This window comes from Belonocnema kinseyi, chromosome 3 (genome assembly GCF_010883055.1).
Source record: "Belonocnema kinseyi isolate 2016_QV_RU_SX_M_011 chromosome 3, B_treatae_v1, whole genome shotgun sequence".
In the NCBI taxonomy this organism is placed as follows: Eukaryota; Metazoa; Arthropoda; class Insecta; order Hymenoptera; family Cynipidae; genus Belonocnema; species Belonocnema kinseyi.
This window is the reverse complement of record NC_046659.1, coordinates 121,782,979-121,802,137: the sequence shown is the minus strand read 5'-3', so window position 1 is coordinate 121,802,137 and position 19,159 is coordinate 121,782,979. Positions and strand designations below refer to the sequence as shown.

Sequence of the window (19,159 nt, the reverse complement as noted above, 5' to 3'; positions counted from 1 at the left end):
TTTTGTCAGGGTTCTCCAAAGATGGCCCTCAAATAGGGTGGTGCAAAAATTTTGTTTTTGAATTTTCATTCATACTGCCCAGAAATCTATTCGAATTGGCAAAGGGGAATAAGGGTGAGTGGATGCAGAAAAGGCAGAAAGTGCGGAGATCGAGTGTAAAGAAAGAAGGGTGAGTGAAGGCAAAGGTGTGAAGGGTGAAAGTGAGTCATTTGAAGTGAAAATTTGGAGCGTGTGAAGTTTTTGAGGTTAGGAGTGAAAAAATAGTTGCTTGGACAGGGTGGCAAGAGATTGGAAATAAAGGCGGGAAACGTCACCGAGCTTTGGGTAAGGTAGGATGCCGACGACGCGAAGTCCACAAACTGGCGCCAGAGGGCAACAGTTGTTGGTCGATCACACAGAGCAGAAAACCGTAGTGGCTGCAACAGCTGACGTTGCTGAAAGCATTGGAAGTGGGGGGATGGGTGACGTTGATCGCAGTGACAGCAGCGGTGATGAAAGTGCCGAGAAGTCTACCCGGGTGGGGACGGTAGCGGACTCAGGTAGGGGCAAACAACGCGGAAGGCCCTCAAATTTACAGCGCCTTAACAAGCTAGGCAACGCGGGTTCGAACAGAAGTCTGGACGAATGGCAAAAAAAAGGCAAGCGCGACTAGCATTGAAGGGGAGGAAAAAAGGAAAAGAGTGGCTGGGGAAGATGAGGTAGAAAGAGACCAAGAGAACAAAAGAGTTAGAATTAAAAGGAAACAATAGAGAGAGATAGGGGGATGGGGGGATGTTTGAAAAATTGGAAGCTCTCATTAAAGGGTTTAGAGAGGAAACAAGAAAGAGATTGGATGGCATGAATAAGGATATGAATAGGCAGGGAAACGATGTAAGGGGGTAAGTGAAAAAGGTCAGAGAAAAATAGGCAAAATGGGATAAACGTTGGAAGGAGGAGAAAGACAAGGTTTGGGGTAAGCTAGAGAGCATTGAGAATAGACAGAGAGAGGTTGACGAACAGAGATCTAGAGAAATAAAACAGTTGGAAGAACGGGTATCCAGTCTAGAAATTAGTAATGGGCATATGGGGGAAAAGGCAGAAAATGAGGAAATAGTTAAAGGGAATGAAAAGAACGTCCGAAGTAAGAATTAAAGATTGAAGAAAAGACTCAGTGAGATCGAAAGAAGATTAGAAGGGGAAGAAAGGGCAAAGAGAAAAAAAAAACATAGCAGTTAAGAGATTAAAAGTGGAAAGTGAAACAGGATAAGTAGAAATAACAAATCTTTTGCAAAATATTAGAGTGCAGGTAAGGGTAGAAGGAGTCAAGAGAATAGGAGAGACAAAGGAAGGAAAAGAAGGAATGATTCTAGTAAAAGTGTGGAGTAAGGAGGAGAAAAAGAAAATTATGAAGAGAAAAAAATTATTTAGAGGAAGAAGGGAAAGAATTGAAAAAGATCTGACATGGAGGGAGAGGAAAAGGAGATGGCAAATAGAGCAGAGGGCTTAGGTAGAGAGGAAAAGGGGCCATATGGTGTGGGTAGGGAGAGACAGGTTATGGATAAATGGGCAGGAATGGTGCTGGGATGAAGAATTAGAAGAATTACGGAAACAAGTAAGAAGTCTTGAGAAAGGTAGGGGGAAGGGAGACGAAAAAGAGTCTAGAAAGAAATCAGAGGGGTTTCCAAACGGCAAAGGGGAAACAAAGTGAAGAGAAAAGAAGAGGGAGGGGAAGAGAGAAACGTGAAAATAGCTTTCTGGAATGTGTCAGGTTTGAAGAACAATAATAATGGATTTTGGGAGGAGTTAGAAAAATGGGTTGTGATTATGATGAGTGAAACTTGGGCAGATGAGGAGGACTGGAAGAGAATAAAAAAGCTGTTACCGAAAGGTTATGTGTGGACAATGCAAGAAGCAAGAAAAGAACACGTTAAAGGAAGAGGGATGAGCAAAATAAGATCAAAGGGGAAAAGTGAAGGATAATCCAAGGAGAAATGGAGGAAGGGAACAAGATAACAAGAGAAGAAGTGGATGAGGCAATAAATAGGTTAAAAAGAAACAAGGCGACGGGAGAAGATGGGATGGAGAACGAAGAGATGAAGTTTGGAGGAAAAGGGATTAGAGATGGGATATGGAAGATCTGCAACAAGGTATAGAAAGGGGAAGGTTGGCCGGAAGAGTGGACGACGGGACTGATGGTACCGCTTGTCGCTTTGTTCGTAGATTTCAAAGCAGCGTTTGACTCAGTGAACAGAAAAGTGCTATAGCAGACAATGAAAGAGAAGGGTGTAGAGAAAAAGTTAGTGGAGAGGATAAAGGAAATTTTTACTGAAACCAGGATTAGGGTGAAAATAGACAAGAAAAAAAGGCAGGTTTTCTGGACAGGCCGAGGTCTAAGGCAAGGGTGCCCGTTGAGTCCGTTACTATTTAGTATCCTATTGGCAGACTTAGAGGAGAAGCTAAAGGAGACAGGGAAAGGAGGAACGGTTTTGGGTAATAGCAAACTATACTCTCTAGCATACGCGGACGATGTAGTTCTATTAGCAGATGATGAGAAGGGCATGAACCTAATGATGAGAATCTTCGAAGAGTATGTGGGAACAAAAGAGCTGACGGTGAACGTAGATAAGACAAAGGTGATGTGTTTCAGAAATAGAAAGAGCAAAATAAATTACGTTTGGAAGATGAACGGACAAAAAGTGGAAATTGTGAAGGAGTTCTGTTACCTAGGTTTTTGGTTTGAGGCAGAAGGGGGAAACGAGCTGCAGGTGAGGAAAAGAATTGAATGTGCGAGTAAAGTAATGGACCAAGTATGAGGTATAGGAAAGAGAAGGTTCAAGAACAATTGGAGAATGAGGGTCTGGTTGTTTGATGAGTTGATGTGGGCGGTGTTGTGTTATGGTGTGGAGATCTGGGGATGGAAGGAACATAGGAAAGTAGAGAGCATGCATGAGCGATTTCTGACGTATGTAATAGGGGTTAGCAGGATTTGCCCAGGATATATGTTAAAAGAAGAGTTAGGAAGAGAAAATATATTTACTAGACAAATTAAGAGAGCATGGAGCTTTGAAGAGAAGCTAAAAAGGGGAGAGGGAAGTAGAATTGAGCATGCAGATATTGGATGGATGAAGAGGAGAATTTATGCAGAGTATGTGGATACGAAATGGAGTCATGGACATATGTATTACAGAGATGTACAGGAGAGGAAGAGAGACAGTTGAGTGTGGATGAGTGTGTAAGATGGATCTTGGATGGTAGTGGACAGGGAGTGATGTGGATGAAGAAATTGGAAGAAGTAAGGGAAAGCAAGGGAGTAGGGAAGAGCCAAACGGGTGATCCTGAAAAGGGACAGTAAAAAACGGATATTGTTCTCAATATCGTGGAAAATGCATTTTTTATGGTAAAAGGAAACGGAAGCCCTGGAAGGTCGCTCATTTTAGGAATTAATATCACTACTGTCACTATTGTTTATCCTACGTAATGCAAAACAGTAGATTATAAGTAGTAGTTAAGTTAGACTGCGGATGGAATTGTAAATAAATGTACAGGGAGCGGAGGCCCTCAAACCCGTAAAAGGGAGAGATTAAATACATACATACATACACTTGGCGTGAGTTAATAATTAATTCCATTCAACCAAAATAATTATTTGAAAAAATTATTATTGTTTATAACTATCATCTTTATTAACGCTAGATAGTTTCAGCTTCTTCTTAAATTTTAAACTTTTCACCTACTTTTTACTTAGTGAAATAATAAATGATTAAAGTTAACAAAAATATTTGTTTACAAAATTTATTAATGTTTATAAATAAAGATAAGTGCTGAAATTGCTCTTAAATAAGTGCTGAAAAGTTGCTGTTTTTCTGAACTCTTCAACCTTTATTCACTATTCACTTAATGAGGTAATAAGTAATGAAAGTTAACAATCTCAATTGGTCAAGTAATTTAATATAATCATTAAGAATATTCTCTTTGAATAATGCTAGAAATTGCGTTTTTTTTCTTACATTTTTATCTCTTTTTCACTTTTAACTTGGAGTGAGATAATACTCAGTTAAAATTAGCTAAATCTCTTTGCTAAATAGTAGAATGTTGCGGTTTTTTCTGAAATTTCTTATTATTTATCTATTTTTTACTTGAAGTGACTTAATAATTGATTAAACTTAAAAACAAATGATTTTTTAAGGAAATTGTTATATTGACTAAAGACGAAAGTCAGAGACAATATTTTCAACAATTGGGAACAGAGAACCGGTCAGTCTACCTTTTCCCATGATATGTTATAAGCAATTATATAATTTGTTCGAGTGTGCAATTCCAAATTTTTCTTTGAGGCTTTAAAATAAATTTCTTGTTGTTATTCAAAACAGAATATTTAATTTATTTTATCCAGAAAATTATTTGATCTACAAACTTAACTACGCTATGTGTACTTTATTTAAAATTCATCTTTTGGTTGAATTGAAATGGTTGGCAATTCGCTTCTTCTTTGAAAACCAATTTCTTAACGGAAAATTTAACGATTTCAATTTTCTTCAACAAATTATCTTTCTTAGTTGAAACTTCAACTATTTGGCTTACTAATAATCTTTATTGTTACAAAAGTCATCTTTCTTAGTTAAAAATTATTTTTTTCGTTGAAAACTCAACTGTCTTTTACAAAAATTGCTCTGTTTAGCTAGAAAATTTAACTATTTGTTTAAAACTACAACAATTTTTTTCAAACATTTTTCTTTTTTTATTGGAAAATTGACCACTTTGTTGAAATTGCAATATATTTCGACATGAAAGCTTAGGGATTTTAACTGTTTCACATTGAATTCAATATTGTTTATAAATAATTTTATGTAAAAAAGAATTTATACCTCTATTATTCCTATATTCTCGTAAAAAAATCATCCTATTTCCCCTATTTTAGACAATTTTAGGCCACTTTACTTTTTTATAAGCCGAAAAGGGAGGGGGGGAGGTAAATCCAAAAATAGGATACATTTTTATTTCAGTAATCGGTCGCGAACGGAACTCTAAACACTAAAATAGTAATTAGCATTTACTTGTTTATTTATACTGATAATTGATACGCACCTAGATGTAGATCATATAATATCTTAAACTTAAAATCGCATTGTTATAAAAATATTACTCACTGGCCAATAATCTGTGTCATCTTCCTTTCTCCAAAAACGAATAATTAGTACAAATCCTTTAAAAATAATAAATAAATAATAAGTATTAACTATTTGTTTACTTTTTAACAAAGTTAAAAATTTTACCTATCAGTTTCTTAAGTAATGATGTTGCCAGACGTCCAAACATTGCACAAGAATAATTTTGTTGTTGAAAATATATTTGTATTCAACGTTGAAATAGCACGTTGAGAAGCTTTGACTTCAACACTAATAAAAATGAAACTGTGCCAAACGATATCGCGAATAGTTTCTAAAACTTGGACAATGCTGACACTTTATTGATCTATGAAGTGATCAAACACGCGTGTAATTACAGGTAAAATGCTTTATGAATTCCGATTAGAAATCTTATCAAAAGCACAAAATGTTCTATGAAAAATAAAAAAAATTAAAATCTTGCACAAGCCTTCCAATTAATATTCTGCAATGTCTGATAACAGTCCTTGTAAATATCGAAATATATCAAAATAGTACTATTTATATTCAAAATTTAATAACTGTTTTTAATTTGTGAAGGTAATTTACTTACAGGATAATTCATTTCTTAATGTTATAAGTTAATAAGGATTCAATTGATATTTTTAATTTAGAGAGCGTTCAAAAATAATATTACAAGATATTCGTAATTATTATTAGCAATATCGTTTAATTAAATAAATAAATAATACTGAAAATATTAGTAATCATTTTTTTAATTTGTTCCTAAAGTCCATGAATTTGAGTAATATTATTCACTTTGATTTTTTTTTAACGAAATATTTCAATTTTGAACTAAAAAGATCAATTTTTAAGCAAAATGGAATAGTTAAATTTTGAGTTAAAAATAAATTTCTAAACAAAAACAATGAATTTTCAACAAAATATTTAATTTTTCTATCAGAATTCTGATGCATTTTTAAATAATTATTTATTTGACTTATAGAAATTCGAAAGAATATATTAACAATTTTTTTATTATTTGAACAAATATTATTTGTTTAAACAATTCTTTGTAGGAAAATATTTTAAAAACGCACATTATGAATTAAACTTAACATTCTATTGTTTTGATGAGTAGTAAATTCTGCAAAAAGCTTTATGGCAATGTATATACAATTTATTTTTTTTCTTGCACATTTCTTTTAAACTGAGCATGAATTGCTTACGAATCGAAATTGTTTACACATTGAAACGACGTTTTCAACCAAATTTACAATTAGAAATCATTCAATATTATGTTCAATTCAGAATTCTTAACCCAATAGTTTTCAATAAATTTCAGTGTAATTCAACGGATTTCATTCATTTTCAATTTTAAGAGAATACTTTAAATAAATTTTATTTAAATTTGTCTAGATTCTTTTCTTAACATATCTCAAATATGCCGAAATCTTCTCGGCTAAGGCAAAAAACGTAACCTTAGGAATTAATGCGGCTACAAGCAGCTATAATTTTTAAAAAATGTGGTGAAGTCTTAATTTATAATAATGTACACAATTCTTTCCAATATACTAAACGAAGTAAATATTTAATCAAAATTACTTGAAGCAGAAAAATGGAAACCAAAGCGTAAGAAGCATTTTGATATTAGTGAAGAATTTTTGAAAATCAATGTCTTTAATCACAACTTAAAGTATCTAAGGTGTAACTAAACATTGTGAATACATAGTTTACAGAAAAACTACAAATTCGATATCACAAAAATTTTTAATAAGAATTCCCCTTGCAAATCATCAACTTTATCCCATTTTTAATAATAACGGGTTCAATGAGGCGTCAACAGCAAAAGATGTTTACTGCACTTTACTCATAATATACAGCTTCATGGAAAGTAAAATATAATTTTTAATATATTATAAAAAGAACTATGTCAGATCTTTTTTTTTAAAATGTATAATGTATAATGTATAATTTTCAACGAGAAAGAATTATTTTTAACAAATAAGTTTAACTTTCAACAAGGTAATCTAAATTTAAACCAAAAATATAATTTTTTAACTAAAATAATGAATGTATAACTGAAATAGTTGGATGTTCTAGCCAAAAGATAAATTTTGAAACAAGCAGGTTTATTTGCTACTAAAAATATGACTTCTTAACAAAAGATATGAATTTTTATCTAGAATGATTAATGTCTAATTAGAATAGTTGAATTTTCAACTCGAAAGCGGATTTTTAAAACAAAAAGATTAACTTTCAAACAAGTAGTTAAATTTTGAACTAAAAAATATAACAATTTTAATTTTTAAATAATGAGTTGCTAAATGATTCATAATCAGCTGTAAGCATTATTAAACCAGAATTAATAATCTAGTTTGATTAATCGAGGTCGGTCAATAAATGCCATATCCCTGTAAATGAAGATAAATTCGGCTTTGGTATCGTAAATGAAATTAATCCTGTGGTGCAGATTATTTGAATGAATTGAAGTAAATTTGATGGTGCTTTCCAAACACATTATAAAGGTATTGATATCATTGGAAAAATCATCTATGCTTATATCAGGTTTATTCGATCTGTTGAAGCCATTACATCTTCCGTAAATTATGACTAAATAGATATTAAAAGCTTCCCTTAAAAGCACAAATATTGTTAAATCAAAACAAAATTCAAATAGATATAATTTTTCAAAAATATCTTAATAATTCAAGGACATATTTCCTAAAAAAATTGTATAGTATTTTGTGTTGGAATTGAAGGCTGCTGGATGGCAGAGTGGGTGAGGATCACTTTGCTGTACAAAGAGGTTCACGTCATTAACTGTGCGATGGGGCATGCAAGGCACCTGAGACGTTTATTTCCAGAAAGTTGGAAATAACCAAATGTACCGAGATGTATCAAAAACTCGTTAAATATTGCCAGATTCAAGAAAATATTTCCTCTCGTATATCTGGATAATTCAAAGAGTGGATGAGGCTCACTTTTCTGTGCAAAGGGGTTCAAGGCATTCAATGTGTGCTGGGGTATGCCTGGCACCTGAGAGGGAAATTTCCAGAATGTTATGAACAACGAGATGCACCGAAATCTAAAAAAAGGCTTAGGTTTAGGTCAGATTTTAACACAATTTTTTCTTCAAAATGAGCATTTTTTAAATTTATTTATTGGACAGCGCTAGTATGTGGATCAAATGAAAAAGTAAGAAAACGAGAAGTTAAATGTAAAACGAATGGTAAAATTTAATTATTTTTGAAGAGAGAGGCTGTTTGTAATTCAGGATTAAATGTGGAATTTGATCGACTCTCAATTGACAAACAAATACGAACACACATCGTATCAGCAATTCAGATTGCCATTTCCAAGCATTCAATCGTGTCCTGCGATTCGTTATCAATTAACAGAGATCACTTCCTATACCGTATGGAAGTGCCTGCTTTAAAATCTAGCACATATCCATGCCCTCCAAACTGAATAATTGTAAAGTCCGTACGTATTCAACAATGTTCGATTTATTGTACAATGTCTAATAGGCCTAATTTTAAGGCATATAAAATTAGCATTTAAAAATAATTTATGAGGTTAAAAATTGTCACTTTTTGGAAAATGTTATTACGATTCAAAGATTGTAACGTCCGAGTTTAAAAAAATTGATTGATCTTCATAGCTAGCTATTTAGAGGGGACTGCTACACGCATTTCATTAATGCGACAAATGAACCATTTTTGATCAACGTCATTTCAATCTAATTCATGTTTAGAAGAGGTTGTCACCATTTAACAATGTTAACGTCCGATTTTTTAAATTTTCGAATCATTCAAAATTTTAATGTTGCAAAGATTACTTCAAATATAAAAAATCTACTGAGGCCTCGGTGGCCTCATTGGCTAACGCGAGACTCGTGGAAAGCAGCGTTCCCGGTTCCAATCCGGGATGACGCAGATTTTTTCCTGTTTTTCACAAATTACTAAATCTGAAGTAATCTTTTTGGTATCTGCGGTTCCAAATGTTCTTCGTTCTTTGACTCCTGGTCACATCCTGGTCGGTGGTCTCTTAACAAGCCTCCCACAGATAAACCTATCGGACAGGCCTGCCAATCGCTTATCGGCTTGGGAGCATACCCAAAAAATGCAGGAGCATTTTTGGAAAAGATGGAGCACGGAACATTTCAATCAGCTCATCATTCGCAGCAAATGGCTATTGAACTGTAGCCATTGCATTAAAGTTGGATCCATGGTAATGATCAAGGAGGATGAAATCGCCATTCCATTATAGTGAACAGTAGGCAAAACCATCGCCTTTCAGCAAAGTGAAGATAGAATCGTCAGATCAGCTACTATAAAGACTGTTAAGGGAGGGTATAAGCGCGAAATTGAAAAGCTATTTCCTCTTCCTATCGAGTCTTTAGTATCGAGCAATGCAGAATAAAATTAAGAAAAAGCCCTTTTTCTCTATGCTTCTTTCAGCACACATTATTTTTTTATTTACAAAACGTATTAATTATTTGATTTATAATCTACCGTATTATTTTGCTTGTCTATTGTTTAATGCAATTTCAAACTCCTGTTGGATGTGCATCGTTCAACGGGGGCGGCATGTTGCTTGCGTAACAATCTAAATTGCGATTTCGATTATTTTATACTTTGTATTGTTGTTTATTAAAAAAAAGTTTTAACAAAAGGATTTTTTAATTTATAAACTTGAAGCTCTATAATTTCAATTTCTTATTTTTCTTGTATTTCGACAACCTTTAATATGTTTATACAGTTCTCAGTTACATTCCTTTAGATTATTCGATTCTACGATAAGAACGTGCTTTTATCGTACTTCCGGAAAATATCGCTTTAAAGCCTCGAGCATCTGTCTTCAAAATTCTCTCGTATCTCCACGTACCCTCCAAGCATGAATTTTCATTGGATACAAACCAGCACTCGTTAGAGCAACAAGTTCCGTGCTTTTCGACTCGTTTGAGGGCAAGTGATGATAGGGCAAGGGAAATGAAGTAAGAGGAATTGGGTGATTAGGGTAAAGGAGGACAGGGAAGTAATAAGGGAATTATAGGAGGGAAGGGGAAATGAGGGGCCTTTATGGGTGGGTAGGAAAAGTGAGGAGAGGGGGAATTCTGGGAAGTTAGAAAAGGAGAAGAAAAGTGAGGTGAGGGGAGATGAAATGGATGGAAGGAAAGAGAAATGAGAAGAAATAAAGTAAGAGTGGGGAGGGTAATTGTGGGGAAATAATAGAAAAGAAATGAGTATAAGGGTTAAAAAGGAAGGGGAAGTGACGGGAAGTAAGAGAAAATGCCCTAGCTTCTCCTTATCTTACTTCTCAACCTCTCATTTCCCCTCCCCTGTCCGGTAAACCATGCCACACCTCTTTCATCCAAAAAAATCTCTGTAAGATTAAACCCTTTTCTAGAGTTCTTAAAAATAAATATTTATTTTCAAGATTATTCTGAAAGATATGAAATAAAAAGAACGTTTTTTAAAAAAAGAGAATAAAAGAAGGAATTACAGAAAATGTTTTAAAAAGAAGTTTAAGTATCTAAAATGCAAAATCTTTGCCAAGGAATAAACGTATATATAATTAAATAAAATTAGAAAACTAAATTTGGACTAACTACTTTGAAGGAACTTCCCGTAAGATTAATCCCTTTTCCAGCATTTTTAAAATAAACATTTATAAAATTATTCATCTGAAAAGATATGAAACAAAATTAAAATTGTTTTAAACAAGAGAATAAAAAGGAAATCTTCAAAAAATAAACTCCTGAAGTTAAAAAATCTAAAAATCAAAATTTTGACCAAGAAATAAAAAAATAGTATAAAATAAAATTGTGAATATAAATACGGCCTGAGTACTGTAAATGAATTTTCCTGAAGATTTAACCCTTTTGCCAGCTTCTTTAAATGAATATAAATATAAAATGAAAATTATAGAAAGTGAACAAAAGAAGTATTTTTTATCAACTATTTCTAAGTTAAAGTTAAGTTGCGTTTAAAAAAATATTTAGGGAATATTTTACTCAATAGATTTTCATTATCAATCTTCAGCCCCCTGATATTGTGTTTTGAAAGTACACAAAAATAGCAAAGTAGTAACTTTGTGTTAAATTCATGCGAAATCCGATTTTTTTTTAACTTTTTCTACATCAATTATTTTCATTTAATGAGAGACAAGTTTCTGAGTATTTTATAACTAATTTACACTTTTTTTAAATAATGACTATTTGTTTAAACAATTTTTCATTTCGCCCGTAAATCGTAAAAAGTTATTATTTTTTAAATAAATGATACAGTTGATTTATTTCAAAAATGATATTGCTTGTTTAAAATATTTAGTAATTATTTAAACAATTTTAGTCTTTTAAACCATGTATAATGGGAATCGCAAAAATGTATTGTTTTATGGAATTAGTTACACAGTAAGCGAATGTTGAGGGTAATTTTTTTTAAATGATTCAAACAATTTTCATTTTTTGATCCAATTATTTCACTCATGTAAATCTTAAAATGTTACTATTTTCTGACGTCTATAACGTAGTTAATGAATGCCATGAGTCATATTTTGTATGCAAAACAGTTTACAAATATTTAAAAAAATTTCATTTAATTAAACAATGTTTTTCACTGTAAACCTTGAAAAGTTACTCTCTTTTGGAGCTCATTGTTTAATAATTGTTAAATAATTGCAAACTGTCTTTTGCAAACAAATATCACTCTCAACATTCATTAAGTGCGACATTAATTTTCGAAAATAATAACTTTTGACGATTTAGAGAATATAAAAATTGTTTATACGAATCAAAGTTGTTTGAACAATTATAAAATATCCTAAAGAAAGAATTATTACATTTAACCTTTGTTAATTGTGTCATTAATTCAAGAAAATACTAACTTTTCACGTTCTGGTGGAAAAAATTATACAAATAAAAATTGTTGAAAGAATTGGAAAATATGTTAATCAAATATAGTACATTTTAAATTTATAAACTGTATCATTGCTACCAAAAAATAATTAATTTTCACGATTTACCGGGGAAAATTGTTTTAATAAACTTTTTTTAACCAAACACTTTTTAAATGTGACTTTCAATTATTTTACTTCATCAGTTATGAATTATAGCACCCTGAAATTTTAACGGTTTAAGGATTTCTATTTTCAAACAATTCAGTTTAAAATTGTTTAGTTTTGAATATTTTATTTTAAATTGCTAATTTTTAATAAGCATTAAAATATTTCTAAATGTTAAACTTTTGTTCTTTTTTTAAATTAACTTTCAACTTTAAGTTGGTTAATAATGGAACATTTGAGATTGAAGCAATATTTTAATAGAATTTAAAATTAAACAAAAACTTGTAATTATGAATCTATTCGCTTGAATTTATTTTGCGATTGAAATAAGAACTCTCTGTTTGACGTTGATTTCATAATAAGTTATTCTGCACCGATGACTCGATGATTAAAATTTCATGTTTGATTTTTCAAGTCTAGATTTAAAATTTAGTTGACCTTTCTTTTTCGTTATCTTGCATGTTGCTATAATAATAGCTTTCTAATAATCAGTACACAACATTTTTCAAAAGAAAGTAGATTTTATTTCGATCTGAAAAGAATGTCTTACTTTTTTACTGAAGTAATAGCGTGCAAAGCATTTCATATCACGTGTATTTTTCGCACTTTATAATAAAACATCTTCGGACTATATTTGAGCGACCTACTGGAACGTCATCCATTTCTTCTGAGGTCAAATAGGTAACAATGCCAGTTATCATGTTTATTTTAACCCATTTTGAAGTTTTTTTATAATATACATATATTCCAGCAAGAAAGTTAGTACACTCCAAAATTGCAAAGACGTCACTATCAGAGTTTGATATCACAATTTGTTTTTGGGTTGGCACAGGCTCAAAGGAATCTCCTTTCAGGTTAAGTCGTGCATCGGCAGGAAAAGTGAATCTTCGAAGTTGGAATGTATGTTTCGAATCCGTTCTACGAGCCAGCCGAATGAATGGAAATTTATCAAGGTTATGTCCAGGTCCACTATGAGAAGGAAGCCTGTTTGGTGGATTTATGCACCTCGTAGAACGAGAAGTCTTTGTAGAAGAATACTTGTCGGGAGAGGAAAGTCCGGGAGGAGATCTGGACAGCAGGAATAGATCCAGAAGTAGATAAGGACTCGGACTGTGAACTAAATTCTGCAATAAGAATAAGAGAATTACATTTTTTTAAAGTATGTGAGGTAAGATAGAATGCGCATTCCGATAAGATTTTCAGGATTTTGAAATCAGTCATTCGATTAATGGAGTTTAAAATCTGAAATGAGTAGCCAAGGGGTTGATTTGATTTTGAATAAGAGAGAAAGCGAGCATTTCAATAATCATGCTTTTTTATCTCCCAAATTGTTTAGGGCTGAAATGAAAGTGCGAATTAGAATACTATTTATCATGTCGTGATACGCTTCAGTTAATGATGAGAGGAGTGAAGTAAAAGATACCTTCTGGGACACTTTAAATAATAATACAATTACTTACGAGCACAGCGAAAGAATGATTCTACTAGGAGATATGAATGGATGTATTGGCATCCAAAGTCAGGGTACAGAATGGTTGCTAGGTAATTTCGGAATCCAAAAGCAAATGGTAACACAGAAAGATTAGTTAACTTATGCTTATAAAAGAGCTTATTCATTACAAATACCTGGCTTAGGCTTAAAATGATTGACATGTACACCTGGTCTAGAGGAGATAGCCACAGCATAATAATTGCCTTTTTTATTGCGGATTAAGGACTAAGGGAATAAGTAAAATACACAGAGGCCATGGGCGGTTTTGATTGCATGACTGATCATTACTTTCTAGTCTCTAAAATAAAAGTAGTACAGAAATGGAGAAGAACTAAAAGACAAAGTGAGTAATAAGATATACCTCAAGGATTGTGGTGTAGAGGAAACACCAGTTGACATATGTGAAAGAAATTCGACAATACGGTTTAAGCATCTTGAGAGAATGAAAGGTGATCGATTAACAAAACAAGTGTGTCTAGGTCAAATAAATTAGAGCGTGCCTATAATCACACCGCGGAAAGAATGGTTAGCGTGTATGAATGAGACCCTAATTCGAAGGGACAAAAGAAGTCACCGAAGTACAAAAACTTGTATGGGAAAAGGCACGGACCTGGCGGAAACCAGAGAGGTATGCTAAGAGAAGAAAGTTTAGCGACAAATAGTTTATAAAAAATACATGCGGAAGATTGTGAGTAGAGTGAATGACGCCTGAGAAAAAAGACCTTCGATACTAATGCTCCCGGTTGGGGAACTTTACATGATAACTTAGTGAGTCATCGTCTTACAAGGAATTTACGAGTATTGAAAGTATTTACAGCATTTCAAATAACTTTATAAGATTTGAAAGGGTTTCAAAGTCTGTAAAATTGTAAAGAGATTTAAAAATAATTAAAGCTCTAAAATTTTGTTTAGGGATTTGAAAGTATGCCCACAGATTACAATTAAGGTATAATGCGCATTACTTTGGACAAATTGTTGTTTGCCTAATTCTGAAAAATGTTTTAAGATTATAGATATGTTATTATATTTACCAAAAGAGTTAAAGATAACGGTCAACAGAAGGACTAGAGTAGAGAGGATCTTCATTTTTGCCGAATGAAGAAAACTGATTACTGTATTAACGAAGTATTGGGTTAGCAGAGTACCTTATTATACTTCTAGTACATTATTACAAAACATATTGTATGCTATAATTTTTATTTTATTTAATACATCTGCTCTGATGTTGTCCTTTTGATCTTTTTGGATTTCAGTTATTAGTCTAATTAACAAAATATGCTTATTTTAATCATCCTTTTTTTTAATGAAGCGATTATTTTTTATGGCGCACCTTTAAAACAAATAAAAATTAATGAATAATATAAATTATTATTTTCGCCCAGTTATTGTTTAACTTCGTATACACTTGTAATTTTTGATACTTTGGGTCTTAGAAAGTAAAATTTTAAACTCTTTAATTGAAAATGGACACTTAAAAATGAAGACCTGAAATGGAAAATTTTTTAATTAAATATATGATTTCAGAATTGTGCTTTGTAAATTGAATGATCTCAAAGTTGCGAATGGTAAAAATTTAACGCAACATTTAAAAAAAGTGAAATTGTACTTATTTTAAATATTACATTATATCGTGCGATATGAAGTTCGTGATATTTAAAGTTCTCAAATTCATTTTTCTTCTAAAAATATGTAAAATTCCCAGTCAAAAAAATCTCATTCATTTCCGGTTTGTCCTGGTCTCAACAAATTCGCGACATTTTCTCGATCTTCACGATTTGAAAACTGAATAAAATTCGATTAATCTTAAAGCAAAAATTTAACATTTTTATTTCAAGAATTAGAAACCAAAGACTTAATTATTAAAAAATTTGGAGGCCACTAGACTAAATTTTTATTCAAATCACCCTACACAACATTAAATTGCAATTATCAAAAACATAGTGTACTCCGCAACACTACTTACTGAACAAATCTTTCACAATAATAATCTGAATGTAGTAAAATAACTATTCCATTACAATAATTATCAAAAATAGTTCACTAGAAAATATATTTAAAACAAGGAACAGAAATACATAAAAATCATAATAACGTTTAAAGTAACGACATTCAATATCATCCTTTATCTCGCGGCGTCCTAGATTCCTATTCCAAACCCTCCCTTATCCTAGGAGCCATCTGTATATCATATTTCCTCTGGGAGAAGTGGATTACCATTTTCTTCCAACATACACATGCTTGATATGCAGACGCGGAAATCTTTGGTTAGTTGAAGCATTTTGTGATTTTTTGTTGCCTTATCTTTAGAATCAGCAGTGTACTGATGTGAATCGGGAGCATAGTGTGCCTAGACTCCAGAGTTCATCTATTCACTCTTGCCAGGCGACCCATCGCATGTGCCGCTCTTGCAGATATCGAAAGTGTATGTTTTTTTCATAAAGCATGAACCCTATTGCCGCTGTGGGCGTAGTCCTGATTGCTCCCATTAAAACCGTAAGCGCTAGCGTTTGCAAACGTCTCGGCCCATCCTGCATCATTTTAAGTTTCACTTGTAGTCACCAGACCGTGGCCGCATGTAGGAGCCTAAGCTTAAAAAGAGCGGTGTAGATCCGTGCAAGAATTTTTAGCCCTTAACCCCACGTCAATCCAAGAACCCATTAACGTTTCCAGATGAGCCTCACGTGACTAGAGTTACATAGTCATCCGCATATTCCTGGGTATAGTAGCCTTCTTTATTTAGCCTACGAAAAAGGCCATCCAGTGCCATGCACCACAGGAGAAGCAATAGGACACCCCCGTGTAAACACTTCCGTGTTACTATTTCTTTGAATATACAGGAACATATCCACCGCATACCCTTTTTGGTCAAGCTGCTAGTTCAAATTTAACACAACAGCATAGAGTGCTGTTTCTACCGAAAAACCTACCTGAAAAGCATGCTGTCCTCTGTGTAGCGGGGAAGCCAAAAGTATCCTTGATATACCTCTCGGTCAGCTTCTACAACGTCTTCAGGATGAAGGACGTTAGGTTTATTGGTCTATCATCCTTTGCAGCAGTGTAACCCTCCTGCCCAGGTTTGGGAATGCAGCCCACTCGACTGTCCTTCCATGCCGATAGCACGTGTTTTAGAGCATTGCTTGCCCTAAATAATATCTTCAGTGGAGGAACGAAAAAATCGATGCATTTTTGTAAAAGCGCTGCCTAAATGCAATCTGCCTCTCGTGATTTAAAGGGAGAGAAGGACCCTACAGCCAATTCTATCTTCTTTCTGTCTACGACCTTGACGGCCAAATTCCAATCGACCTTCTTCATCTCTTGACCTCAGCTTTTCTCCTCATAGCCTGTTAGGATTCGCTGAAAACTCGGGTATTGAACTTCCAACAGGTGCTACGGAGTTGCTTCTTGATCTTCGGAATAATTACCATTTCTGAGACTTATTAGCCTTAGGCGAGCTTTCAGGTTTTTGGCCAGGAACTTGTGGAGCCTCGCTGTTTCCAGAATGCTTAAATGTTTGAAGGCGATTTAGATCTATATGCCCTGTTGCACAACGCTCTCATATTTTTACGGAATTTTTCCAGGTAGGTACTCCACCATTCTGCTCCTTTCCTAGACTTCATTGTGCTTGTAGGACAATTATTGTTATATGATGTAGTCAAAGCCTTCCGCAGAAAATCCGCGGCGTGCTCCAACTCAATAATGTTACCATTGCTTGAGGAGAATTCCACAAGTTTCTCTCTGAGTGCCTCTTTATATGAGTCCCAAAGAGTACTTCTCGGGTTTCAGTTTTTTAAAACTGCTGGTTTTCTAGGATCAGCTGAAACAAGGTATATTTTTGGTCCGAGAGATACTCCTCATCGGAGACTCTCCAGTCCACTATCTTGCTGCTCAGCACATGCGAGCAGTCATATCGAGAACCTCACTCCTGTTTTCGATCTAAAGTGTTGGAGTATCACGTCGATGCAGAATCTTCAGCTTAGTGCCCGCAGAGGAATCCTGTTTCCTGGCAGTGCCGAATTAGTCTCCATCACTTTGGGAGGTGGGGGTCCCTCAGCTTCCCCTGGGAAATAAGCCCAGGTAACAACTATCTCTAATCTTTCTCCGATTATGCTCATAAGACTCACCTTTATAATAGTGAGATCCCTGAAGCAAAGCTTAGGCACCAAAATTGCATCCATACGCTTGACGAATATGCATGCCTTAGGTGTTTTTTTTTTGCGCTTCCCCTTATGCATGGTGCCACATGATAACATTCCACTAATCCTTTTCCTGTATAAACAGGGTTCTTGGATTAGGGCGAGCTTTGTCTGCACCACTGAAATGCGTGTTGCTAGAAATGCCGAGGCGCATTTGCTGTGGTGCAAATTAATCTGCATCTTGGAGATTCCCGTCTCAGTAATTTAATGGATAATTCGGCGCACCGAATAGATTCGGGAAGGTATTTTATAAAAAATCAATTTAATCACTGAAAATCATAATGCCCTGAGATTTCAAGCGACGCCGCTTAGCCGAGATTTTTGCCAAATATTCCATAATGTAAGTTAAACGTGGGGTTTAGTTCTTAGGAAATGCATTAGTGCTTTAGGTAAGTTAGGTTCGAATCTCGCCGCAGCCGTTCAGATTTTGTATAGCGATTAAGCGTGCGATTATGTATGTAGTGAATAAAGTAAGTATATAATAATAAAAATAATAATTGTTCGGGTGTTTATGTATTTGTTTGTGTTTAATTTGTGTATTTCGTTCCTCCTTCTGAAGGCTAAAACTTTTGTTGAAATCAGTTATTTTTCATGTAGTTCATTGAGATTCTAATATGCTTTGTATGGCAACTTCAAACGATGTTTTCGCTATTTCAAATAAAATGTATGGCTATCGTTTTAACTTCACTTGTTAACTTTGATATTGAGTATTCTAATATTACGTTTCGCTCGATTTGAATAGGAGTTTGACTAAAATTAAATAATTTCAGCGAAATTAAATAATAAATCGTGATATAGCTTTGCTTTTAAGAAACAAAGGCCACTTATTTCATTTTTTTGGACAATTTTGAAAATGTACGATTAGGCAATCCATCACGAAAAATTATAATTTGCCGTAATTAAGGTTATAACCTCAATTGCCGGCGTCCGTGCGTGGGGATGCAAGAAACACAAGTTCTACGCCGACAAAGCTCTGCGCACGCACCTCCCGCCACAGGATCCTGCCCTCTCCCTACGGTGTCTCGAAAAGCTCTCGGGGAGCACGGATATAAAACGCCGTGCAAACCCGAGAATCGGCAGTTCGTCTGCGACTAGGAAATCCTGGTAGCAGCACAAATAGCATGGTATACTGGTTGTAACTAGCAAGTAATTTACTGACTGTAAACAAGGTGTGAAATAAACTATAGATCCTATAACTAGTATGGTAACTGATTACTTATTAGTACTGAGTAAGACAACATCTATTTAACGTGACACAGCCAGGCATTCCGGTTGCGACCATCAGGCGAGCTCGCTTCACGAGCGTCTTCCTGCTTTTACCC

The 19,159-nt window shown here is 33.8% G+C and overlaps 1 protein-coding gene across 2 annotated transcripts in view; it reads right to left on the bottom strand.

Moving 5' to 3' along the window:
• Nucleotides 1-19,159, bottom strand: part of LOC117170168 (facilitated trehalose transporter Tret1-like) — a 66,716-nt gene that overhangs the window by 42,074 nt on the left and 5,483 nt on the right. Inside the window, exons 1-2 of one of the 2 annotated variants that reach the window (XM_033356735.1) lie at nt 5,253-5,353; nt 5,127-5,182 (exon numbers count right to left, since the gene is read on the bottom strand). The exons of the other annotated variant lie outside the window; for it this stretch is intronic. Of the exons in view, the coding sequence (XP_033212626.1) occupies nt 5,127-5,182; nt 5,253-5,295 (99 nt within the window). The 5' untranslated portion in view covers nt 5,296-5,353. Of the gene's footprint in view, nt 1-5,126; nt 5,183-5,252; nt 5,354-19,159 lie in introns of those variants that run through there. 2 annotated transcript variants of the gene reach the window in all.